Source organism: Delphinus delphis, chromosome 1, assembly GCF_949987515.2.
Source record: "Delphinus delphis chromosome 1, mDelDel1.2, whole genome shotgun sequence".
In the NCBI taxonomy this organism is placed as follows: domain Eukaryota; kingdom Metazoa; phylum Chordata; class Mammalia; order Artiodactyla; family Delphinidae; genus Delphinus; species Delphinus delphis.
In genome coordinates, this window is record NC_082683.1 from 130256796 (window position 1) to 130283705 (window position 26910).

The 26910-nt window shown below is 37.5% G+C and overlaps 1 protein-coding gene across 5 annotated transcripts in view; it reads left to right on the plus strand.

The window, feature by feature from the left end:
- RABGAP1L (RAB GTPase activating protein 1 like) overlaps window positions 1-26910 on the plus strand; it is a 682701-nt gene that overhangs the window by 584731 nt on the left and 71060 nt on the right. The window contains exons 1-2 of one of the 5 annotated variants that reach the window (XM_060034320.1): window positions 6774-6994; window positions 8224-8951. The exons of the other annotated variants lie outside the window; for them this stretch is intronic. Of the exons in view, the coding sequence (XP_059890303.1) occupies window positions 8841-8951 (111 nt within the window). The 5' untranslated portion in view covers window positions 6774-6994; window positions 8224-8840. Of the gene's footprint in view, window positions 1-6773; window positions 6995-8223; window positions 8952-26910 lie in introns of those variants that run through there. 5 annotated transcript variants of the gene reach the window in all.

Here is a 26910-nt window from a genome sequence, read left to right on the forward strand (position 1 = left end):
ATGTATCTGGTTAACTAGTAAATAGGCCTTTTTCACCTAAACATTTGCAGCATTACTTAGATCTCAAATGGACATTTAAAATAAGAAAGATGTTTTGCAGAATACATATGTCCTTATGCCTAAAGGTGGTTATCATATTAGAATTTCTTACTGAAAATAAAATCTTTGGTCATCTATGCAGGCACTAATATTATCTCTTAACTTCCTGCTTAATTTGAAGAGGAATTAAAGCATACGGATTTTAGCTATTTTTATGATCCGCATGATATTGGAGAGATGTTCTCTATAATGACACATAACAATTCTTAAACCTGAAATGATCACTTTTTGGGAAAAAATTTTAGATTGAACATAAAAAATAAACTTATCAAAATGAATAAAATTAGAATGCTTTGGGCATTGCCACTGCTGTTAAAAAGTTAATACTTTTTATTATTTTACTATTAGCCAATTTTAAGCAATTTACTATTGCCCTTAACGCAAAGAAAAAGCCAATTTTTAGCATCATGAAAGCCACCATTGACAGTTCAAAGAATGCTGCCTCAGTCCACATGGTATTTTCTGTTGTAACAGACTGTTAATGTGTGCATTGCACTTGTCAGTAGTTTGCCTCCAGTCTTTTCTTTTTCTTTGTATTTGCAAATGCCTAATAAATAATATTATCAGATGCAATGAGTTTTTAGTTCATATTTTCAATATATAATGATATAATATGAAAAACAAAATACTAAGAGAAGAGAAATACAGAGTCCCGCTTTAGAAATTTTAAAGTTTCTATTTCAGGATCTCCAAATTGAATTTTTTTTTCTTCTCTCTTGAATTCATGTTATGCAGAACTTGTTGTAGGTGGAGAAAAAACAAAAAACCCCAGAGCTTTTGTAATAACGTATTTCGGTTTTAATCATGTCTCTGATTTACTAGTGGTGTGATCTCAAATAAACTTAGGGCAGTGGTTTCCTCTTCTGTAAAATGGGGATAATAAAACCAGCTTCACAGTATTGTTGCAAAATCTAGAAAGAGATACAATGTAGTTAAAGCTCCCCTCAGCACAATAACTGTTAAATTTGTGGGTTTTTTCCCCTCCTTCCGTCTTCACCCCTAATCAAATTCAGTTGATATCTTTGAACCGAAGTAGATTACAGGTTTATTGGTCAGTTCTAAGCTTCTGGATAAGCTGTTACTCTAAACTATTGCATAGGATATTTCTTTTGACTCTAAGATCCAAATGAACACTGGAAAATCTTTTTATAATACAGTTAGAAAGAAGGATTATGTATTTCCACATGATAGCCCATAGTAACAGTGTTTTCTTGATCAGGTTATAACCGATGAATATCGTTATACAACAAATGCTCTCTTTGTTCCCTGTTCTTGTCACAATTGCTCAATTTAATAAGAGGTAATTGATTAGGCTCTGTTTGCATTGTAGTCAGGAAACTGGAGAGGGAAGCTAGACTGTAAGAGATCCCCTCCCATCCCATTATCAACCTTTTACCTCCTCTGACCTGCCTCAGTTGTTACTGACAGAAGGACTTGTGTAAATTACCAAATTGCTCTTAAACAAAGCAACATCTAGAAAGATTCGTTGTGTAGGGAAAACTGGTACAGGATTGGAGTTGTGTGACACCTTTTATTTCTCCCTTCAGGATTTTTGTTAATTGGACAAGAAAATAGAAAATGGAGGCATTGACTGTGTTCTTATGTACTGAGAAGAGACCCCCCACCTCGTTTCTAAAGGTTATATTCTATCTTCTCAGTTTTTTGCAGATGATCTTACCGCTCCGGTCATCCTTTTTCTTTCTTTTTTTTTTTTTCACTGTGCCGTACAGCTTGCAGGATCTCAGTTCCCTGACCAGGGATTGAACCCAGGCCAGAGCAATGAAAGCCCCGAATCCTAACCACTAGACTACCAGGGAACTCTCCATCATTTTTATTAATGTTGATAATAACAGCAACTATCACTGATCAAATACTTTATAGAGCCTGGCACCTTACTAAGGGCTTTTATGTGCATTACCTTATTCCTCATAATATCAGCACTGTTATCATTTTCTCATTTATGGATGAGAAGACCAAGGGTGAGACAGCTTATGGAACTTGTTCATTGTCAAACAGCTAGTATGTGTCAGAGCATTGTATCAAACCAGGGTATTTTGAACCCTGGAGCCCATGTGTTAACCATTATGCTATACTTTCTCTAATGATAAAAAATGGAGGCTAGAAAGGCAGAAACCCTGTAGTCTTCAAGGACTGCCCTTGGCCTACATACCTTATATTCCAAATTTGTTGACCTGAGATTGGAAACCTACCACAGGCTGATTCAAATCTGCCTTTGAAACTGTACCTCCTACTCTACCTAACATAAATTCACCACTCTGGCCAGGCTAATTTTATTTTCTCTCTAAAAAACTTACTTCACTTTGCTTATGAAAATCCAATCCATTTTTTCCATGAAGACTTTCCTGTCTGCAGAAGGACTTAATTCTATAACAATCCTAATATGACTTGACAGACATGGTGTATTGTATTGTGTAACCTTAAGTGTGTGAGTGTCAAGGAGATCCCAGCGTGGGAGAAGCAGTGGTGTCTGGCACAGGGCTGATTCTCCGTACATGTTTGCTTACTTCGCTTATCTTCCTTTAGTCATGAAGGGCACGCACTTTGCAGCCAGACAGGCTTGTTTTTGAATCCTGTCAGTTCCATTTCTAGCTGTGAGAATGGAGTCAAATCACTAAACTTCTCCACACTTTAGTTACTTCGTCTACAAAGCAAGGATATTTATAGTACCTAGCTCATTGACTTATGCAAAGATTAAATGAGATTCTATGTCTAGGACATAGTGAGTACTTACTAAATACTAGCTGCATTATTATTATAGAAGAATTTTTAGTATATATTAGTCATTATTATAACTAGATTATATGTTACTATATTACACATTTATAAGCCCTCCTCATGCATATTGCATGCATTTAGTAAATGCTTCTGTTTTAATTTTAATTGATATAATTCACATACCATTAAATTCTTCCAGTTTTAACTGCAGGATTTTAGCCAGGTCCACCACTGCAAGCTTCTGTATATGACATACTACAGGGAGCTGAGGGCCCATTTGGAAGAGTTATCCAGGTTGGGTCACCAGCCCTACAGGAAGAACTTGAGACAAATGAACACTTGAATGAAAACGAGTTAACACTTTGTTGTTCTCTAAACCTACCTTCTGACCTTGTGCAAAAGGAATTTGAAACATATTCCATGTGGAATGGTTTGATTTAGTGGTCAGTAAAACTTTAAAAAGTTATTCAAATGCTCTAGAAATTAAGGTAAAGTTATTTGCAATTACAATTCAGTTGTATATTCTGCTCAAAATGAGACAAGCTGAAGCATTACTCATATTCTTAGATGTGTTTGAAACCATCCTCGCTTGGGGTGATAGCAAATATCAGGGAATGCTTAGGAGCACTTGCAATGCTTATTTTGGTTAGGTAAAATTTAAGTGAATGCGTTGTGTTAAAAAACAAAATTCAACTCAGTAAATTTTAAAGATCTCATTGGCTTTATTCAACAATTCACGAAAGGGCGGCAGCCAATCTAGCAGATAGAAAGGAGCTCCAAGGAGCCGTACAAAATGAAAGGCTTTCATAGGCAGAAGGGAGCAGGAACAAGAAAGTTACATGAAGCAAAAAAGTGGGTTGGTTATCACAAGATTACTTTCCTTTAGGGGATAGCAGGGGTCTATCAGGCAGATTACCTAACTAGTGCTGATGAGGTGACTCCTGGTTTAAGATTTCATTTCTGGGAGAGTGGAAACTGTAACAAAGTCTTTGGTGACATGGGGCTTAGCATAAGTGACTCCATGTTGGACCTATTGTCTTGTTTTTAATAGTGGGCTGTGGATTTCAGAGTTACAAAAGAGGTAGAAAGCTGACTTGTTAAAGAGTTGCAGCTACTCTTTCATAGTCTGGAATGTACCTCACCCTCATTCTTTGTAGTGAGATGCAAATGAGGAAGTAAGATACCCAGTGTAACTGTTAAGCAAGTATTTATGTCCCACTGGTTTTTGTTTTCTTAGTTTAACTCTGGGGATTTTTTTTTTTTTAAAAGAATATGTGTTTTCTGAGGTTTTGAATTTGCCTAGCAATTACTAGCAAAGATAGCAAAGATAATGAGCTGAATGGTTGGAATTTGACGCGAGAATAATGGTTTTCTTTATTTACCTTTGCATGATTTTAAAGAGAACTAAGATTTCACTTATTTATCTTTTACTTCATGTTCTTTTTCCTTTGTAAAAACTCAGCATGTTACTGGACTATTCTGAAATCCAAAGTATTCTGAAAATCTTTCTTCTGTTGATACTTCAGTGGTTTCTCTCTCATTTTATCTTTTGTTCCGCCACTTAGAGCACTTGGGTTCTGTAATGTACACTCCTAAGTGTAAAGAGAAACCTACTTGGAATATTGTTTTCCTGTGATTAAGAAAGTAATTGTAGAATTTTGTCTTTCTTAGAGTTCTTTATGTCAATACCATGAACATTTTGTGACAGTCCGTTAAAATTGAGTCAGGTATACCTCATGAATATTTATATTGAACTGAATCTATTATATGTTAATTGAATCTATAAAGATGTTCCTGAATGATTAGACAAAGACCACTGGGGAACGAAGAACAGTCTCTACAGGGCTTTGCCGGTACACGTGGGGGACATAGAAGACCTTTCTGCCCTCTAGGCCATATTTCTGTCCTAGTGGTTTTGTCTTCCTTTTTGTCTTATCCTGATTTTATGGCTGTTGTGATGAGAATGTTCAACAAGTAGAACCTGAGGCATGGGAAAAAGGGTCCTTACAGCCAGTCTCGTGAGGTGAGATAATTTTTTAATGATGTGTGATCATTTTTTAATGTATTTGCTACTTTGATGGTGGATAAAAAGAATACTACTCCCATAATTAAACTACATTGCTTTGCTGCATTTGGGGAGAACACAGAAATTGAAAAAAGTTCACATCTTCTTCAGGCTTCTCTTGATTTTTGTTTTGGCTCTTTCTAAATTTGATACTTGAGAATAGATGTTCTCTGAAGGCCAGGAATGGTTTATTAGACTCATGCTCATTTAGTATGACCCAGGTATGTTTTTGTTAAATAGTAATAATCCTAGAAGAATGGCTGTTGGAACAAATCAGCTAACAGAGTAAAATCTGTGTAAAAATTTTAAAACAGCATTTAAAAATATTTGGAGATATTTGTTAATTTGTTCTTTTTATCTTAATGAAATCTAGAGAGGCTTGTGAAAATTAATTTGTAGGCAGTTTGGCTTCTGAATAGAAAGACTGTAAAGAGTAGCTAATAAAAAGTGTAGCAACTGTCACCAAACCCTCTTTTAAAAGCAGAAGAGTTGATGTTAGAAAATCCAAATTAGGGTACAAAGCAGACTGCATTTGTTGGGACACATTATAGCAACCCTGGGGGCACTTTCTTAACATCTGGGATTACTGTTCCCCTTTGTTTTTTATTCTGATAGAGATTAAAAAGGTATTTTCACCTTCAAATCCCCCAATAAGCCTATTTAGTGGAGGGAAATAGGACACACTGCTTTTGACTCTTTCTGAGCAAACTGAGCACACGTGAAAACCTCCGATATATTCCATCCCTCTCAATTTACATGACCATGAGGAAACTGAAACCTCGGGAGGTTAAATGACTTGCCCTGGGACAGACAGCTAGATGGTTCCTGCTGGAACTGGAGCCCCTCTGTTGGTTACCACGAGTGCCTTGTTTTCTGCTGCCTGTTTGATACCCAATCCTCTCCTGGTAAATTTTAGCAGCAACTGGTGTTGTCGGCACTTCACTCCTTGATCTCAGGTAATTCCCCACCCCCACGCCTTTTTTCAGTGGAGCTGCACAGTGTGAAGTCGAGGAGGGCAGAAGCTCAGGTGGAAACCATCCGGGGAGATAAGTGGGTCTCAGTTCACCGGGGAAAAGGCAAAAGAGTAAGAAAGATGTCTTGCAAGGGAGTGAAGTACTGTATGTAAACATGGCTGTGTACAATGACTCCTGAAGTTTGGGAGGGTACGATAGCTGTTATTTCTGACACTGGAGAAAATATCTTTAGGAAAAGAGAACACAAAGACAATTTTTTAGATAGTTCATTGGTTTGCAAAAAGTATGCTTTTTGTGGGGACCACAAATATACATTTAACTGTATGACAAAAGGAACATTTGAATTTTTGCTTCCCAGACTCTGAAGTATGGAGAAACATTTAAGGGTGACAGAAAATGAAGGATGCCCATCAAACTTAGAGGAGTCCTTGCTCTAGAAAACATATGCACTGTGGCTATGAGAGAGGACCTCTTGTATTTAGGCGTGAAATGTTGTTAATAATTCTAAGGCACTGTGGCTAATTAGAAGAGTCTTTTGAAGGTAATAAATCAGAAGCATTTTAAAGGTACCTAATTGTTTACCTAAGAACCTGTGTGGAATTCTCAAAGGACTTAATTATTTGAAATTGTTAGCTTTTGTTATTGTAATTTTAAAACTGTCTTTACAGCCTTTATGTTTCTAAAAGTGTTTTGCACTCTTATATCCCTGATGCCTTAGAAATTTTATGAGTTTAACACACAGCACCTAAAACTATTATTGTTTTCCCTGGCCTTTTTTATTTTCTTGGTTACAAGTGTTCTTAACCAAGATGATTACCTATTGTTACACCGAAAGTGCTCTCCCAGGGTGCATAGGCAACTGCTCAAATGCGGTTATAATTCTTGTTTGCCCCTGGGTGGTTGCCAGCAGGGAATAAGGCATTATGGGAAGTAGTTTCTTTACCTTCCACAACAGGTGTCTTTGTCAGTGCACCTGAGTCAGATAGCATTGTGGAAGCACTGAGTCACTGGAGCAAAGGAAAATATGAAAGTCAGAGGAATTGCTTTCACAGCTAGAAAATGGTCCTGCAGGATAAATCGGAAACCTTCTGGTGCTAGTGAATGCACGAAGAGATTCACAGTATCCTTTAAAGTACTTCTGAAAAGATAAAAAGGAATTGAAAAGGTATGAACTGCCTGACGCTTTATAATACCTTGTCTCCTGACGACCATTTAATTTTTACCTGGTTAGTCAGCGTTAAGATGAATGTGCTGGAAGAATTTTTAAGGAAAATAATGCTTAAAAGGCAGAGCTGCATTGTAGGGAAGAATGAAGTGAAAATGCTTTACCAGCTCCAACAAGGGTCAAACTCAGTTTGAAGCTGTTTTAATCTTGAGGATTTATTTAAAGTATTGCATTTTCTGTTTAAATAAGCCTATTAGTCTTGCTTCTGTTTCCTAGCAATAAGGTGTTTTCCCCCTTCCGTGTATGTGTGTGTGTGTGCGCGCGCGCGCGTTTGTAATCTAGAATGCTATAGTATTGCAAAACTCTTCTAATCACATTTAAATGGAACCAGGTACTATTTAAGTAATCATGTTCATCTAGGTGGAAATATTTTAGAAAAACAAGGAAAAATAGACACTATAAATTTCATTCCAAGTTTTGTTTTCTGAAAAGCAGACTTAGACAATGTAATACTGCTATTAGTAATTAGGACTAAGAGTTCCAAAACAGTATCTGTATTTGATTGTAGACCAACATTGCCAAACTGATTTCTAATTCTAATAAATAATATTTCTCTTGGTACTGCAGTGTCATAATCTATAAAAAGCAGAGAAGATAATAGCTTAATTAGAAATACTGGAAAGACAACTTTTGGAGGAGCTTTATCTGTCCTCCCCCCCTTTTTTATTTGCTTAATACTTTTCCCATGGAAATTAGCATACATTATATTTCCTGGTGATTTAGGCAACCTTGTAATGATAATTATGGGCAGCTTTCACATTTTTCATCGGGGCACATTGAGGTTCATTTACGGTCTCCAGCTGTACTTTAAAAAAAACGCTTCTGGTGGCTAAGGCACCAATAGTTCATTACTGTCTGCTGATTTGGGTAATTAAAAGAAACCTCTAAGCTTAAAAATAGGGACCAAGAGAACAACTATCTATGAGAGAAAAATAATCAGTTTAGAAATGAGAACCTTGTGTTGCTTTCAGAATAACAAAAAACTAAGCTCTCAATATCAAGAATTCTGTTTAAAATAGTCATGTTTTTTTAAGTGGGAGAAGAGGAAATGGTTATTCACTGATATTGCAGTCCCTGTTTCATTTTTATATTTTGGTACTTTTTTTCTTAACAGAAATACTCAGAGGGAAAAAAGAACCCTTTTATTTTTTTTCGTACTTCAGGAGATAATTTTTAACTGCACCAAGAATTCTATAAATTCGGAACATCTAAAGGCTGCCATCTATTTTCTATGAATGTGAAAAAATAAGCAGTAAGAAAATCCACTTCTCCAAGAAGAAGAATCTTGATATAATACAGAAGTAAGAAGATAAACTAAAAAAAATTCTATTTATCAAGAACATAACAATAAATCAACTTTTGTGTTTTTTGGTTTTTGTTTTTGCATTTTTGCTATTGGATATTTCCACACAGGAGACTTTTATTTCTCTTTTTGAAGTCTAAAGAAGATTTCCAAAAACTGAATTTTCCCAGCTGCTCTGTTAAGAATGCAGAAGGTGTTTATAGTGTATACTTCCTCCATAGATAAGAGACCTCTCTCAGTTTTCTACTGGGGATGAATTGCTAGACAAGCCTATGATAGCAGCTACTTTTTTTTTCTCCTTCTGGAATTTTGACACTTCACCCCCTCAAACTCAGGTGGGTGTGTGCATTGGCACTGAGCTGCCATAGGATTTTCCCTTGGATAGTCTGGTCTGTAGCTGGGGCAGCAGCTACTGCTGTGGAAAGGCCAGCTGGCAAGATGATGGAAGAAATCTCCATTATGGTAGCCTATGACGCCCATGTTTTCAGCCAGCTGCACGATGAAGACTTCCTCACTAGTCTGGTGGCCATCAGCAAGCCCAGGTCTATGGTAGGTGGGGCCCTGCACACTACTCTGGGGCTCTTTTTTCTTTTCTAATATGATAGTTATACTCCTGTAGCAATTGAGGCATAACTTCCTGGGAATTAAAATAGAAGTATTGCTGTTGGCATTGTTGCAGCTACAAAAAGGTCTACAGGTTTTCAAGGATTTATTTACATAACTAAACAGTATTATACCTTAACAGTACATTTAAAAGTGTCCTAGGAGTAACACTTAGGTTAATGCTTTCTTATGTAGTGAGGTTGAGAGGAGTTTTATAGTGCCGAACATAAATCTGTCCCGCATGTTTGCCTTGTATGTATGTGTATGATTATTTGGGGAAGACCACCTACATATACACACGTATAATTCAGTCTTTCTGGTGTGGAGCATTTTTACCAGTGGGCCATAACATAGACATTAAGAATTGAACTATCTAAAAATCAAATAACTTTCAGAGTCTTTACATTATTACTAAGAACTATTATGAGTATAATCTTAGTTGGGATTTGTAAATTTTTTTTTTAACCATTCTCCAAGAGTCTTAGATTGTATGTCCTGGCATAATAGAAAAACAAAGTCCTTGCGAGTGTTTGTTATTTCTTCTCTGTAGATGTCATCCTTATAATGGCCATTGATCCATACCTTTTAACAAACTTTCCTAACTATTGTTGTAGTAACGTCTTATTCATTATATTCAGTAGCACTCATCACAAGCAACAGAATGAACAAGTATATGGTAATGATTATCTTACTAGTATGAAATCCTAATTCTCTATTTTAAGACATGGGAACCTTAAACATAATATGGCAATTTCTTCCAAAAATATATTGTAATGATAAAAAAAAAGGGTGAGGGGGAACTCATAGGTTGATTTAAAAAGACTTAAGGGTTATATCAGCCTGATGCAGTGTACTGACATTGTTTCAATGCTGATTTGAACACACCATAAAAAAATTTATAAGATAATAGGGAAAATTTGACCACTAATTAGGTATTTAGTGATATTAGGAGAATTATTCAATTTTTGTGTATGCAGTAATATTTTGATTATGTTTAAAATGATGATTTAGAGAGATTTATGGATATAGTTAATGATGATGATTAAGATAGGTAGGGATAGTTAATGTCTGCAAAGATTCAAAATGATCCAGTAGAGGGGTTGGTGATGTGGGTGAACTAAATGAATATGTGTTGATAATTGTTGAAACAGAAGGTGAGTACACAGGGATTCATTACACTCTCTCCTTTTGTAGATGTTGTATAGCTGCAGTTTAAAAGAATCAGCTGGACAAAAAAAAACAAAAACAAAACAAATACAAAACCATAATATACTTCTGTAAGTGTTCATTAATAAAGAAATATCCAGCCTATTGCATTCTTTTCCTATTTAGTATAATTTCTATTTTTATAATTATATATATTATATGGAGATTATTGCCAATTCTTAGTTAACCATAAATATTACTATATATACCAAGTCAGGATAGGTTAGTTCACAGTTGTGGATAATCTTTAAACTTCATTTTAGCCATTAATTTTGCAATATTCCATCATGAAAACTTAATGAAAGAATTCAGAATTCTATTTCACTTTTTTCTGATGGTCCTATCAAGATCTTCTTAAGGGGTCTTATAAGGTCTTCAAAACCTTATAGGAATTTTCCAGGCCAGAGGGGAGAAGAAACAAAAACAGGGAGATGTAAAGTGACACAGTGTAGAGGACAGAGGAGGTTGAAGAGGTAGGCAGTGACCGGGTCATGGAGAGCGTCATGTGCTCAATAAATAAAAGACGTTGTGGGGTGTGCAGGTTGTGTGCTCACACATCTACAGGAGACAGGAAGAGAAAAAATGAATGAATGAATGAATGAGTATTAATATGCTTACCAGGGAACATTCTTCCATATTCTACATATTGATATATGTTACGCCTTGATGCAATTCTAGCTCCCCCAAAGGGGATTTAGCCCTGGAGTTTATTTGATATGAAATTTGGTCCCTAATATGGAGTCTCAGAGGTGTGATAAAGACACAAAATACTGCTCTGTACACAAAACTTTTAAATAGTATAGACGTTCAGGTGTTAAATTTAATTGCAGAACTTTCTGGAGATACTGAGTTTTCTTTATCAGATTTGAAATTTTAAATAGTTTATTTACTGGTAACATCTTTTGGAGGTGGTATTTGGTTTTAGTTTATCTGGGAAAGTTATACTAAAATTGTGGTAAGATAAAACATTTATCATTTGCTTTTGATTCCATATTGAATTTTTTGCTTTGAGATGAACCCTTTAAATTGTATGAAAGAGATAAATACTCAGATTTTCTATAGTATAAAATAAAATCATATTGCTTCTCAATATGATTTATTACTGCACTGTGAAGCAAATTATATTCTTGCTAACATATAAAATCCCCTGGGTTTAGGTTGACTGTTGCAAGGGTATTTAGAAACTTTCTTAGTACAGAATTAATTAAATATCTTTCTGTAATTGGACTTTGTTTCATAATAAGAGTTATCTTGATTCCTTAAATGGTAGAATACCAGTAAGTACAGTGTTTTTGGTATGGACACTGAATCTTTTCATGTTCATAAGTAGCTCTGTGGCTTTCTGACTTTTTTTTTTATAAATTTATTTTTTATTTTTATTTTTGGCTGCATTGGGTCTTTGTTGCTGCGTGCGGGCTTTCTCAGGTTGCGGTGAGCAGGGGCTACTGTTCGTTCAGGTGTGCGGGCTTCTCATTGCAGTGGTTTCTCTTGTTGTGGAGCACGGGCTCTAGGCGCTTGGGCTTCAGTAGTTGTGGCACGCAGGCTCAGTAGTTGTGGCACACAGGCTTAGTCGCTCCGCGACATGCGGGAACTTCCCAGGCCAGGGCACAAACCCATGTCCCCTGCATTGGCAGGCAGATTCTTAACCACTGCGCCACCAGGGAAGCTCTTTCTGATATTTTTGATGGAGACATATAGTGAAAAATATAAGACACTGTACACACAAGACTAAAAGAAAATTTGACTAAACCAGGTGATGTATTCAAGTTTTTTCTTCTGCTCTGTTATATTTAATTGTTTAAAGGCTAGTTGTGAGCAACCATTAATTTCAGAAATGTCTTGATTCACACTTTGAAAAATATGGCTATATCCTATTGATCCTTTAAAAATGAATGATATTTCAGGAAAATCACAGATCCCTTTACAGAGGTCCTTTTCGTAAATGACAGATAAGAAAAAGGATAAGAAAATCAAGCATAATTTCTCTTATCATCCACACACACAACATAAGATTACGTGGATCAGTGCTGTATTTGCTAAGATAAACTAAACAAAGGCCTAGAGTCACCACTAGCAGAAGTTAACAACTTTTAAATTACAACATGAATAAGTTGGTATGTAAGGTGAAAATCCGGTTTAATCAAAATGACTCGAGCATTGATAAAGCTGCCTCATTGGACGCAGCATTCTTGCCTTTCCTTAAATCCAACAGATTATTTTTTCTTTGGTCATTCACAGGCTTTGGTTGTTAACTCTTGCATTGTGAGACAAAACTGTACCCCTCCCCACAATCCTTCCCTTAGCACAAGTGCTCACACAAGGAATAATAAGTGAAGGAGGGAGTCTCTGAAGTTTTCCTGTCAGGACCTTCTGTCTCCTAGTGGAATGGCCAGCATTCCTCTCTACCACCTCCACCACTTCTAATTATTTTTATATCTGACTAGTATAAATAAAGGGAAAAGATCACACCTGTTACAGTTATTATGCATTCCAAAAGAAGGCTTTGAATATGTATTTAAATTCAGAATATTCAATTTAATGTTTAAACAGTGAAAAGCCTAATAACCAATGCATACTCTGTCGAGCTTGAATATTTCATGTTAATGTTAATTTATTTTCTACTGAATTATTTCAACTTTTTAATCTATAAAGTGGTTATGAAGGGAATACTGCTTTCCAGTGTATGTTAGTAGAGGCCAGTATGTAATATTACAAACATTTTTGGGTTATTGCACATGCTAGGTATAAATACAATACCCCTTCCCCCAAAGACCTCACGATAAAATAAAAGAGAAGCAAAATCAGTATTTATGGGGCTGATATTTACTCTTTTAGGGTAGAACGAAGTGGAGAATAATTACCACTGATTGAACAGTGTGGAGGCAGAATTCCAAAGGGGGTGGAAGCAATTGAGTGAGGCTGTGAAGGCTGATCAGGTGTTGCCAGTGAGTAGAGAGTAGTAGGACCTTTCTGAGCAGGGCGAACAGATTGTGCAGAGGCCAAGAAATTAACTATTTCAGAGGCTTTAAAGTTACAGTCCTCAGTTCAAATTTTACATCTGTTACTTACTGGTAAATTACTTCATTTCTCTAAGATTCAGTTTCCTCATCTGAAAAATGAGGGATATAGTAGCATTACATCACTAGATTACTTCAAGCATTAAAATGAGAGCGCTTGTATTTAGCACAGTGAAAGCTCTTACTTACTGTCTTCCCTTGTCACTGTTTGGAGAAGGCCTAAAGGAAAGAGTGGGTGAGTAGATGAGGTATCACAGGGATGTGGGAGAAGGCAGGGGGTGGGATGGACAAAATGGACTAGTTGGGTAACCCTGGCTAATTGCTTTGTTTGACTAGGGAATCACTATCAGGATATCAGTCCTACAGGAAACTTGAAGCCTTTTGCCGTGAAGATGGTGTAGAGCAGTGGTCCCCAACCTTTTTGGCCCCAGGGACCGGTTTCAGGGAAGACAGTTTTTCCACGGGGAAGGGGTTGGGGGCTGGGTGGCGGTTCAGTGGTGCAGGCGGTGCGCGAGCGATGGGGAGCCGCAGGTGAAGCTTCCCTCTTCTCCCGCCGCTCACCTCCTGCTGTGCGGCCCGGTTCCTAACAGGCTGCGGACCGATACCGGTCCACAGCCCTGGGGTTGGCGACGTTGGGTTGGGGGTGTAGAGGATCTTAGGTTTGAGCCTCAGGATGGTGAGAATGCAATGTGGAATTAATAAGAGGGATTTATATGGGCCGAACCATCTGCTGAGTAGATATATCAATTATTGCAGTAATAGGCAGTAGTGGACTGATGGGGGCCGCATCGCGTGCGGAAAAAAATTTTTAAAGGGCATTACCTGCTGTAATGCCCTTTAAAAATTGAGTTGACAGGAGTCTGGACTGCTTGACACTTTGACAGTAGCAGTGTGAATAAAGAAATTAGTCCACACATGATGTTTAGTTCTTGCAGTGGATAGGTACAGTAGTATTCCTTAGGAAGAAGCAAGCAGCTGATCTATACAAGAAGAGTAAATGATTGAGACAAGCTGAAAATTACTGTAAGCTTTCCACCTTATGAAATTGGCAAGACTGTTGTTGTGTCAGCTTGAATGGGAAAGTTGGATATCAAGCATGTAATGGAGAAAAGATGGCCCATTTTGGCTTTATTATGTTCCACATCTTGAAATTCTAGGTCACAGCATCACTGTAAGAGACTTGGTTGTTCAGTGGTTTGTCCATTAACAAAAACTGTTTACCCAGACTAACACATGTTTATACTCTATTAGCACTGGATATATGTTCTTAATGGACAGATACCAAAATAGCAGCACTGTGCGGTAAAGGAAGGGACCTCTTCAGGGAGCTCCAGTTTCTCTGTTGTATAACTGGGAGATGAGGGTAAGCTTTCTGAAATTACTTCCTTCTTATTGGGTTGGCACATAGATTTCATCTAGCATGCCAAATTAAAAAAAAAAATTCAGAGCAATTCCTTGTGCCAGAGACAGAGAAAACAATGAAATCAGTAGTTATTTCTAAATCTTCACTGCATATACAAAAATATTGATTAAAATAAAGCATTATAACACCAATTGACTCATCCATATTTTTAAAAACTGTTATTATCTGAATATTTTACATTCTCATTATTATTGAAGTGAACATATTTTGGTAGTATTTCATCAACTTCAGTTTAGCACAGGAAGCCAAATCGTCCCTCATGTGGTTTATTAGTTTTGATATGAGTTAAGGTTCTTATGGTTGCAAGTAATAAAATCTTGAGCTCTCTTAAACAAGGAAGGGAATTTATCATGTGGGCACCAGGTTGTGTTCCTTTAAACACAAGGGCAGGAGTTCAGCAGAGCTGGTACTAGACTGATGCTGGCAAACATTCTCCATATCTCATGCCATCTAATTAACTTCTCTCTTTGCATCTACTTTATCTCTTTCCCCAAGTTCTCTGCTTCTTCAATCCCATGGCTGAATATGGCTGCCGTACAGCATTCAGATTTATAGTTCTGTCATTTGCAGAGTTCAGTTGCTACCCCTGAATCACAACTGTAGATTCTTCAGGGAAAAATCTGAATGTTAAGGGAGGTGACATAGTATAGAGTGGAGCCCAGGAGCACAGACCCTGGAGCCAAACTATCTGGGTCAAATCCCACCTCACCTCCAACTAGCTCATTTACTTTGGACAGGTTACTTGACCTCTCTGTTTCATTTTTCTCATCTGTGAAATTGGAAGCATATTAGAAGCGCCTTACAGGATTAAGTCAGTTAATACCTTAAAGCACTTATGAATACCCAGCACATAGTAGGAGGTATATGTATATAAGTTGATATAATTCCAAACTGATTCTTCCTTTACAAAATCATGAAATAAAAGATTAACATTTAGCAAGACTTTATAAACTCACTATCTAAAGATCATTTAGGTTGTTTTGCTATTAAATATGAAATTATTAAACCAGCTTCTATGATAATTAGAACTCTTCTGCATTTAATCTTGTTTCAGATGTTGAGAAATAATCTTTCTATACTTGATTCTGGGAGTGGGGTTGATTTGTGAGTCAATTCAAAATATTTTTTTCAGAAGGTGTTACAGGAGCAGTTGACATGAAACATATAATATGTAAAATTTTTGTTTTATAAAATCATAGCTTGTCTACAGTGACTGAAAAATCTTATTCTAGTTTTTTGTTTGTTTTAGCACCCATATTTGCATTCGGTTTAGTAATTAATCCAAAATATTCATTGATCTGCTCCTATGTACTATGCTGTATTTTTGGTCCTGGGAATCTAGGTGTGAGGAAGAAAGACCTGTGTCAATTGTGAATCTTATACTATTTGGAGGAGAGGTAAGACATGAATATTAGCTAATGATATCACTTATCAGCCAGTGATAAGTGTTATGCAGAGACTTAAAATGGAGTGATGTAATTAAAGTCTTTAATTGGAGGCTTTATGTTGGGTAATCAGTGAGTACCTCACTGGTGTCATTTGAGATCTGAATGACATCCAAGGGAAAATAAGGAAAAAAGAGTAGCTCAGGCAGAGGAAATCTCTGAGAGAAAGGCCCCAAAGTGGTACAGAGCTTGATATACTAGCAAAACAGTAGGATCAGTGTGGTTGGAGCACCATGTGCCAGGGGTAGACAGTGGTAAGAAATGAGGCTGGGGGAGGAGTTGGGGGTCAGGTTATGACGTAGGGCTTTGTAAGTCAGAAGAAGGAATTGAGGTTTTATTCCTTATATCATGGCCTGTATTCATGTCTAATGAATCAGATTTTAGACTTGGTAACAGAAATTTTAAATGATGATTAAATTATCAGAGAAGCCAGTATTACATCAAAAACTCACCACAGAAACTAACACACCATTGTAAAGCAATTATACTCCAATAAAGATGTTTAAAAAAAAATTATTTTTAGGACACTGCTAGAACCCAAAGCAAAATGTTCACGGAAATCCATCAGTAGATTCATGCATATGCTAGTTTTAATTCTTATTTACGCTGCCCTGTGATTATTCATCTGGAAAAAATGAAATGATCCAGTTGTCAAAATCAAGAAAGTGTTTTTCAAAACCAAAGAAAAAAATAAACATGAGGCAAAGATCTTTTCAGGAAAAAGAAAACAACAACTCACCACAGTGCTCAAGCTCAGTATGAAATCAAATTGTAGCATTCAAATTCAATGCAAGGACTACAGGCTGGCTTATGAACGGGATTTGCAACAAAACAAGCAAAAATAACACCGTTGCTCTGATTATTGTAATGCCCACAATAGAATTTCTAACAGGCTGAAACATTGAGGAAACCCTCTTATCTGACACAGCCAGGCCTGTAGTTGGTTGGTTAACAGAAAATGTTAGTTTAGGTGAAGCATTCAAAATAGTACATACTAACTCACATAAACATTTATTTTAATTTAAAACATAAATACATATTATCAATTTTGTTATAGGGCCTTTGATGCCTTTGAATAGGAGTTCTGAAATACATAATGCTTTGTCATTTCAGTTTCCTGAAGAGGGGCAATAAATTAATAAACTCATAAAGCAATCTAAAGCAAACTTTACAGTTTTTTTATAACTATTTTTACCTCTTCGATGGTGGCATTGCCACCATTTAATGTGACAGTGACTTTTGTATTTAACCAGTCATCTTTGTTGCCTTTCCAAATAGCTCAACTTAGTTTTCATAGAAATAGCCGCTCAGTTTCTTTTCACATTCATTTTATTATGATCATAAACATGTTTGGGAATCAGTTCAGTTAACTCTGTTTTAAGCATAAATTCAGTTGTGGGAACAGCCTAGTAGCCACAGGAGTTCAACACGCCCAGAGTATCAGACTTCTTTGATAGAGAGAACAGAGAGCATTAGTTAGTCAGTCGAGGTTTTTAAAGAGTATTATTTATCATATATTCTTAGATATTGCTGCATAGCAAACGGCCATAAATCTTGGTGGTGGCAGATAATAATAGGCATGTATCTTCTGCCTTATGAGTCTTTGGGTGGCAACGTTGGGCAGAACATGGCTGGGCATACTTGGGCATGGCTGAGCTTACTCGGCTCAGGACCCAGGTTTGGTTAGATCTGTTGTTCCACACCTCTCACTCTTCTGAGATCAGCAGGCTGTCTGGAGTGTGCTCTTTTCATGACAGAGTTTAGAAGTTCCTAGAGTGGTCATTAGGAACTTTTCTTTTCTTTTTTTTTTTTTTTGCGGTACGCGGGCCTCTCACTGTTGTGGCCTCTCCCGCTGCGGAGCACAGGCTCCTGACGCATAGGCCCAGCGACCATGGCCCACGGGCCCAACCGCTCTGCGGCATGTGGGATCTTCCCGGACCGGGGCACGAACCCGCGTCCCCTGCATCGGCAGGCGGACTCTCAACCACTGCGCCACCAGGGAAGCCCGGTCATTAGGAACATTTGATGGCTCTTAAAGGCCTAGGCTTAGAGCTAGCACACTTTGATTTTTGTCCATGTTCCATTGGCCAAAGCAAGTCAAAAGGCCACTTCCAACATAGTGGATCAGGAAAGTATACCCCATCTTAGAGGTTGGAAGAGAGGAAAACAAATATTTGCTGAACAATCATCCACCACATGTATAATAATTGACTTTTTATGTGATCGTCATGGTTAGGTTAGCTATCTAAAATATATAAACACTGTGTTTCTCAACAGCATACATAGTTTATATGCACCAAAGCTATATATCCACAGATTTGTCATCAGGAAATGACATATACGCATTGAAAATACAGTAAAACCTGATTGAAATTCAAACTTAGCAAACACTCTATTACCCTTTTTCATTTTTCTTGGAACTTTGAAGTGGATCAGTACTCTTCTTTCCTGTCCCTCCCAAACATGATTAAAAACAGAAATCTCTTTTCTCCAGTGAGATTCCTTGTGTGCCAACCATGGAATTGTTGGCATTGTTATTCCAACCTTTATAGCTCAGGGATTCTTAGCAGTTTTGTGGTCACTGTCTCCTTTTGCAGTTTGGTTAAGTCTATGGACCCCTTATCAGAAAACTTTTTAAATGCATAAAATACACTAAATTAAAGGAAACCAATTATATTGAAATATAGGTATCAAAATAGAGAAGAATAAGATTTTTGACCATTGAGATATAACATTATATTGGTTTCAGGTGTACAACGTAATAGCTCTACATATGTATGTGTTGCAAAATGATCAAAATAAGTCTAATTAACTGCACATAGTTTATTTCTTTGTGATGAGAACTTTTAAGATCTACTCTTTTAACAACTTTCAAATATACAATAGAGTATTATTAACTAAAGTTAATGTGTCAACCCCAGGATTTATTTTATTCCCAGGACTTATTTATTTTATAACTGGAAGTTTATGTCTTTGGACCACCTTCACCCATTTTGCCCATTCCCTACCCCCCAAAATCCGATTTATGATACAGTAGTATGTGCTTTTTTTTATTAACACATGAAATGACAAGATATGGTAGCAAGTAGAATAACTACTATAATTCTAAAAAAGTCATAAATATAGATAGTATTTTGAGATATATGCAATTACTGCAATGTGAATGAAAATATCTGTAAGGTCTATTGATGACAGAATCACAAATACTGCAGTGGATTGTTGCCTACATTCATGCTTTAAAAGAGCTGATAGGGCTTCCCTGGTGACGCAGTGGTTGAGAGTCTGCCTGCCGATGCAGGGGACACGGGTTCATGCCCCGGTCCGGGAAGATCCCACATGCCGCGGAGCAGCTGGGCCCGTGAGCCATGGCCGCTGAGCCTGCGTGTCCGGAGCCTGTGCTCCGCAACGGGAGAGGCCACAACAGTGAAAGGCCCACGTACCACAAAAAAAAAAAAAAAAAAAAAAAAAGCTGATAAATTTCAGAGGTTCAGGAAAATAAAGATATTTTTTCCATTCAAGCTCAAGGACACTGAATTCTCTCCATAATTCCCTAAAATAACATTTAACTTATATTTTATGAGACATGAAGGTAACTTTTCCTTTCCTTATGGCCACCTAGGAGAACTTTGACCATGCCTGTCAGTTTTTGTCGTCTTCTTGAGTATATAGAAAAATACTTGTGAAACTTGTGCGATTATTTGATTAGTCTCTCATTAACACGTAACCTCCATGAGAACAGGGCTATGTCTTTTTTTTTTTTTTTACCATTGTATCTGCAGCCCAGCATTGTACCTGGTGCATTGTATGCTCTCTGTACATATTTAATTGATAGTATTGGAGGGGAAAAAATGAAGCACTGCATAAGTATAATCATGGTCTGCAGTGGATAATATGTTTGTGACAATTGGATGCATTCTTAAACATCTGTACACATAAGATAGGGAAAGTTATTTTTAAAATCTTTTTATCCTCAGACTTTTATACTAAATTCTTATAAAATTGATTGTAGAATTAGGTTAGAGTCTAGCTGAGTACTTAAATATTAGTTCTTAACTGTTAAAAAACAATGCATTGCTTATTTCTGTTATGGCTTATTCAGTGGCTCATTTAACATGCATAATTCCTATGTGCAATGCACTGTGTTAACCTTTAAGGTACCTTCCAAGAGATAACAATCTAGTTTGGGAGACAGCCATGTAAACAGTTATTATGAAGCAGTGATGTGAGCACTGTTAGAGATGGGTTAGATCCCTGCCTCTCCTTTTGTGTGCCTGTCGCATCCCCCACCCTGGGCACTCACTGAAATGAGATATTCTACCTGCTTTTCTGAGTTGTACCTTGAGGTTCAGTGTCCTTGCAGGTTGTTTTTATTTCCCCTCTCTACCTACCACAGCACCTGGCACAAAATATCTGCAGTCCAATATTCTAACGAATGAATGAAGGAGATGATGGAGGAGAGTATGGGAAACAGAGATACTATCGAAAGATGTGAACACTTTTTTTAGCATTTTGATTTTTAAACTTTTACAGTTTTACCTTTTGAATAAGTAGCACATTCACATGGTTTAAAATTTCAGTAAGTATAAAATGGTATCCAGTGAAGTTGTTCGTGTTGTCCCAGTGAAGTTCTTATTATTCAGAAGTATCCTTCCAGAAATATTTTATGCAAATACAAGCAAATTTGTGTGTATTCTTCCCCTCCCTTTTTACAGAACTTTTGGTGTCCCATTATTTTCCTTTGCTTTTCTCATGTAACAATATGTGTTAGAGATTCTTCTATGTCAGTACATCAAGGATTCCTTATTTATTTGATAGCCACATAGTATTTCACTATTTTTGTAATATGTTTAACCAACTCCCAATATATGTGTATGTAGAGTTGTTCCCAGTATTTTGCTGTTACAAACAATGGTGCTGCAAATAATCTTTTTTATGTCATTTCACAAAAGTGTGAGAATATCTATAGGTTCAGTTCCTAGGAATGGAATTGCTAGGTTGAAGGGTGTGTATATTTGTAATTTTGATATATAGGGCTAAATTGCTCTCCTTAAAAGATGTATCATTTCACCCACCAGCAATGTATTTCTGTGCCCATTTAAGGGTGGAAACTTTTGAGAAACATTCTAAAGAAAAAAAGTAGAAAATTTTCACTTGGTCACGTGGAGAGGAAGGATGTTCCAGGTAGAGGGAAGAACACTTTCAGAAGCACCACGGGACTGAGAAAAAGGTAGCGCGTCTAGAGATTTCATCTTGTTCCATCTGACTAGCATATGAGAGGAAGGCCAGGAAGTAGGAAAAGAATGGGAGTTGGTCATGAAAGCTTTTGTGTGTTATGCTAAGGGACCAACATTTTAAATTCTAGACAAAGGTTTTGAGTAGGGAAATGATGTACTAAAGTTGATTAATACATATTACAGAAAGAATAGCTGTTTGTATCATTTATTTAAAGTGAAGCATACCAAATAAGTCTATTCCCTAAAGATCTTGCAACTTAAAGGTTTTTTTCTCTCATTAATGAGTAAAATAATGTTAATTACACAAAATTTGGAAAATAACATATAAATAAAAACTAAAACAGAAATTACTCAAAATTTTATCACTCAGAGACTCTCTCTATCCAAAGAACTCCTGTGGTCCTTAAAACAATAAAAGAAAATCAATATATGTATTAGGTTAAAAAAGACAGACAGTGATTTCCAAAGACAGCCACTTGTTAAGAGATTCTTGTAATTTCTTCCGGAAAGAAAAGAAAAACTAGTAATTATTCCTGCACAAATCACAGCATAATTGTTATTGTAGGGATATATAATGAAGGCCTTTTCTTAAACATATGGGTGCCATTTAGAGACATAAAGAACCATTTTGTTTTTATTTTCTTTAAGGGCCTTACTCAGCCTTGAAATCAGCGGTCCCCAACCTTTTTGGCACCAGGGATCAGTTTTTCCACAGACTGTGGGTTGAGGGGCATGGTGCAGGCGGCAATGCGAACAATGGGGAGCGATGGGGAGCGGCAGATGAAGCTTTACTCACTCCCCCACCACTCACCTCCTACTGTGCAGCCCAGTTCCTAACAGGCCTCGCACTTGTACCGGTCCTTGACCCTGGGGTTGGGGACCCCTGTTTTATTTTTTAAAAAACATGAATTAATTTATTTGGTTGCCCTGGGTCTTAGTTGTGGCTTGCCAGCTCCTTAGATATGGCACTCGGGCTCCTTAGTTGTGGCATGTGAACTCTTAGTTGCGGAATGCATGTGGGACCTAGTTCCCTGACCAGGGATCGAACCTGGGCCCCCTGCACTGGGAGTGTGGAGTCCCATCCACTGTGCCACCAGGGAAGTCCCTTGGGCACCCCTGTTTTAAATAAACCCTGATTACATGTACTGTTTTTCCTCTTTGTGGCATTTCACCGGCAGGTACTTCTCTAATTAGGATCTCAACAATTATCAGCTGTACAAAATGTGTGGAAGGATGGTAAGTTTCAGAAAGCTGGGGTTCACAGTTCATACTCAGTAGTCCTCTTGTGGAATAATCCTAGTATTATTAATAGCCAAGTCTTCCACTTGTAGGGTCTGTTGGAACAGTTTGTGGCAGATACTTTCCAGGCTGTTCTTTGAGAATAGGATTTGAGAAACATCATCTCCAAGTCACTGATGCTCTGTTTAAATGCATGTGTCCTACCAATGCATGCTTCACAGGTACCTTCAAATAATTTTTTCCCTCCTTGATTAGATCCTAAGAATTATAAGGGGAAGGGGAGGAAGGTCCTAGGTGCATTTACTGAGCTGTCTATTAAAGAACTCCAAGCTGGTAGATTGTGACAATAATTCTGATGTTTTGGGATTCAGTATATCCAAGATAATGGTAAACCATACATATACACATGTGATAAATGGTGGAATCAGCAAAATCTTTCTTAATCGTTAAAAGGTGACCTTTGGTTAGAAGCCCAAAAGCTCTGCAGTGCCCTCCAACCTAACAGACACACTTACGTTAATTTGATTCCTTCATGTAAAACGATCATTTTTATCGCTCCTGCCTGAAAGGCGCAAATTGCTTTCTCTCTTGGGTGTAGGCTGTTCAGCTTTCTTCTTATTAAAGAGACACAAGATTTATGTCCATTTAGAAGATTAATGTCACCTGTAAATATGTAGTCTAATTTGTCATTGGCTTGAACTCTTCAAAGAAGATATGAAAAACAAGGTGTAACTTAGCACTCAAGACTGTTACAAACAAGAATGAGATGTTTTCAAGGATCAGCCTTCCCAGTGATGGAAGGCTGCAGAGAGGATATGAGAGAAGGCTGGGGTACATTTGAATATATTTTGTCTAATTAAGACGGCCATGACTGAGGTGGCTGGACTCACAAGTTCATTTTCCTCCTAAGAAGGACCTTCACCTATTTCCTCAGGAAGTGAGCACTCTTTGTAATCATTGGTGGAAGTGGAGCTTAGCACACTGCATTTGATGCAAGAGGGTTGAGACTGGGCCCAGGGGAGAAAAGAGGTCATTTGTTAACGACACTTGCCAAGACACAAAGACTTTTTCTCAAACCTTACCAGATCAAAACATGGTAGAGAGTCTACAAAATTGGTCAAATAAGTAAATGGAATAACTGAATGAAACTATACATTTCTGTTAATTAGAAATAATAGAAACTGTCCCAAGTATTTTCTGCAGAGTTGAGAATAGAGTACTGAAAATATTTAAAGGGTATACAGATTTGAAGTGATACTGGTATCCCACAGTAAATTACCATTTGTCGCCTCCTCTAAGCAATCTTCAAGGGGAAAACAGAAATTAAAATAATGTAAAAGGTACTAATTCCATCCAGAGTGAAATGAAGGCATTCACCCTACTCAATCTTTTAAACTATGTGGAAGTTTTTAATATATTGAACATATTTGAACATGATATAAAATGACTATGAATTCATACTGAAAAATTTCACTTACCTGTGACCTATTTAGACCAAACCCATAGGATTCAGCTTGCTTCTGGCCTCAGGAGCCTGGGCCCAGCTGTGCCAGGATAAGTGTGACAATGACTGTGTGACCATAGCACTGCTGACATTAGACTGATCCATGTTGCTCTAAGTGTCTCAGTGGCCCAGCTGCTTGTATAATTGGTCTTCCTCAGTTTTTAGAGAATTTTTTATAGAACAGTAAAATGTACTTGCCTTTGGTACTCCCTACAAAGAGAAAGAATTAATTTCCTTTCTTGATTCTGCACTGACTTCATGTTAAGAGATTTGGAGTGATTATAGGAAATTAGTACACTCGCAAATTAGGATGGAAGGGAATTGACATAGTAAGGAACTTAGAGGGGTCAGGGTCCAGAAGTCCTACACTGTTATAACCTGGGTTGCATCTTAATAGTGCTAAAATGACACAATAAAAAGAATCACACATTACTTTTTTTTTTTTTTTTTTTGCAGTACGTGGGCCTCTCACTGTTGTGGCCTCTCCCGTTGCGGAGCACAGGCTCCGGACACGCAGGCTCAGCGGCCATGGCTTGCGGGCCCAGCCGCTCCGCGGCATGTGGGATCTTCCCAGACCGGGGCACAAACCTGTGTCCCCTGCATCAGCAAGTGGACTCTCAACCACTGCGCCACCAGGGAAGCCCCACACATTACTTTTTAACTTAATTCACTTAATTCAGAATTCTTTTTAAACTCATTTAATCTTAACAACAAAATTCTAGGCTTATTTTACAGATGGTCAGGCTGAAGCACAGATTAATTAAGGTAACTAGCTCAAGAACACACTGCAGGAAAGTAGTAAAGTCAGAATTTGAACACAGGCTCCCTGGCTCTAGGGCAGTGCTCGTCATCATTATTCAAAATGCATGGCGTTATGCTTTGTTCTCACTCATTAGTTATACCGAATATTCCTTTGATTATATACCCCTTTAATTATCAGAATCCTGAACTTTGCTACACTTCAGCAGTTTCTAAGGAAAGGTGATCAGTTAGACATTAAAACGGTAATTAACGTTTCCTTAATTTCTGTAGCATGGATCCTGAAGGCGAAAGATTGCTCTAACGATGATTGGTACTGTTACTATTAGATTTTTATTCACTTTCTTTCGGGTATGTGGATATTAAGGTAAACGTGCTTATTTAAATTCTAAAAGTTCCATGTTTGACTCTGCATTCTATACACGAAAAGGGAGCCTTGTTCTTCTTCTAGCAAGCATACTTACAAAGACTAAGTAAACCAGTTAACAGTTCTGTCTATTTTGAATTTCCCTGACTGTGGAGAAGGCATATGCTAAGGAGAAAGTTATTGTTCGAATGTAGAACTGCTGCTGTCTTACTTGAATCTCATTTTTTCGGTCTGTTTATTCAAATAAGTCTGTGAACTTACTAGTGTAATAGAAAAAAACTTTGATAGTCTAGAAACTGGCAGTTTAGAAGAAGATCAGACAGGTACAGAGGTGGCTTATAATAAAAATTATCTTTGGACAGTTTCTTAAAGGAAGGACACTTAATTACATAAAGGAAATCTATTTTTTGTTAGCATGTTTATCAAATGTATAGAGGACCCAATGTGGATGGCCAGTGTATTGGTTGACAGAATCAGGACCCAGAAGAGTCTGGCTGGAACAATGTGTCCATGAAACATAATAGGGTATATGAGATTCAAATCCAAAAGAATTCTGTGTAGTGTAGCATGTTAACAGCATTTGATAGGTATTTTTAGTAATTATAAGCTAACTTAAGCCTTTGTAAAACTGAGTATTTATTAACTACATACTTTGAGCCCAGCAATGTTAGTGGAGTCAGTGCTGAGCTTCCATTAGAGAGCCAGCTCAGTGGGGTTCCTACCTTCATGGGGTTTACAATCTAGTAGGCAAGATAGATGTTAAACAATCTCCACAAAAGGTTAAGGGTTTTATGAAGAGAGGGAGACCTGAGTCCTAAGGGGACTTATAGGGAGATCTAGTCCAACTTAGGGGGTCTAGGTTCTGTGGCAACATATAGGGAGAACTAATCTAAGTTTGAGATCAGGAAGGCCTGAGGGATGAGTAGGACTTAGTCAACTGAAGAGAATGAGGGTAAGGGGAAGAGTGATCCAGTAAGAGGAGGAAGTATATTCTAAGTCTCAGAAATGAGCAGAAAAACTTAAAGAAATGGGGTGGAGAGTGCTGGGTGAGGGAAGCAAGGAATGGCTCAAAATTAGGCTAGAGAAGATAGAACCAGATCATGAGGAGCTTTAATAGCTGTGTTAAGGAAATTGGACTTCAAACACAGGGCGATGGAACACTTTCAAGGTTTTCAGCAGGGAAGACATTAATTTTATGACACTGTCAAAAACACTAGGCTAGGGCTTCCCTGGTGGCGCAGTGGTTGAGAGTCCGCCTGCTGATGCAGGGGACACGGGTTCTTGCCCCGGTCCGGGAGGATCCCACATGCCACGGAGCGGCTGGGCCCGTGAGCCATGGCCGCTGAGCCTGCGCGTCCGGAGCCTGTGCTCCGCAATGGGAGAGACCACAACAGTGAGAGGCCCGCGTACCGCAAAAAAAAAAACAAAAAAAAAAACTCACTAGGCTAATGATTTAAACGTGGCAATTCACTTGACCTTTCTAGTTCTAAATTTTCTCATCTTTAGAACGAGAGACTTGGGTTAGCCCTTTCAGATCAAAGATCTCTAATGTGCGTGTAAGCATCCTGAAAGTATCATGTCTAGGAAGAAGTAACACAGTATTTTTCATCTGCTCTGCTCTGATTCTATTTTTCTTCCTTTCAGATTAGAATATAAATTTTGTTATGAAGCATATTTTAGTCAGTATTTTACAGAAAGTACTCTAATGATT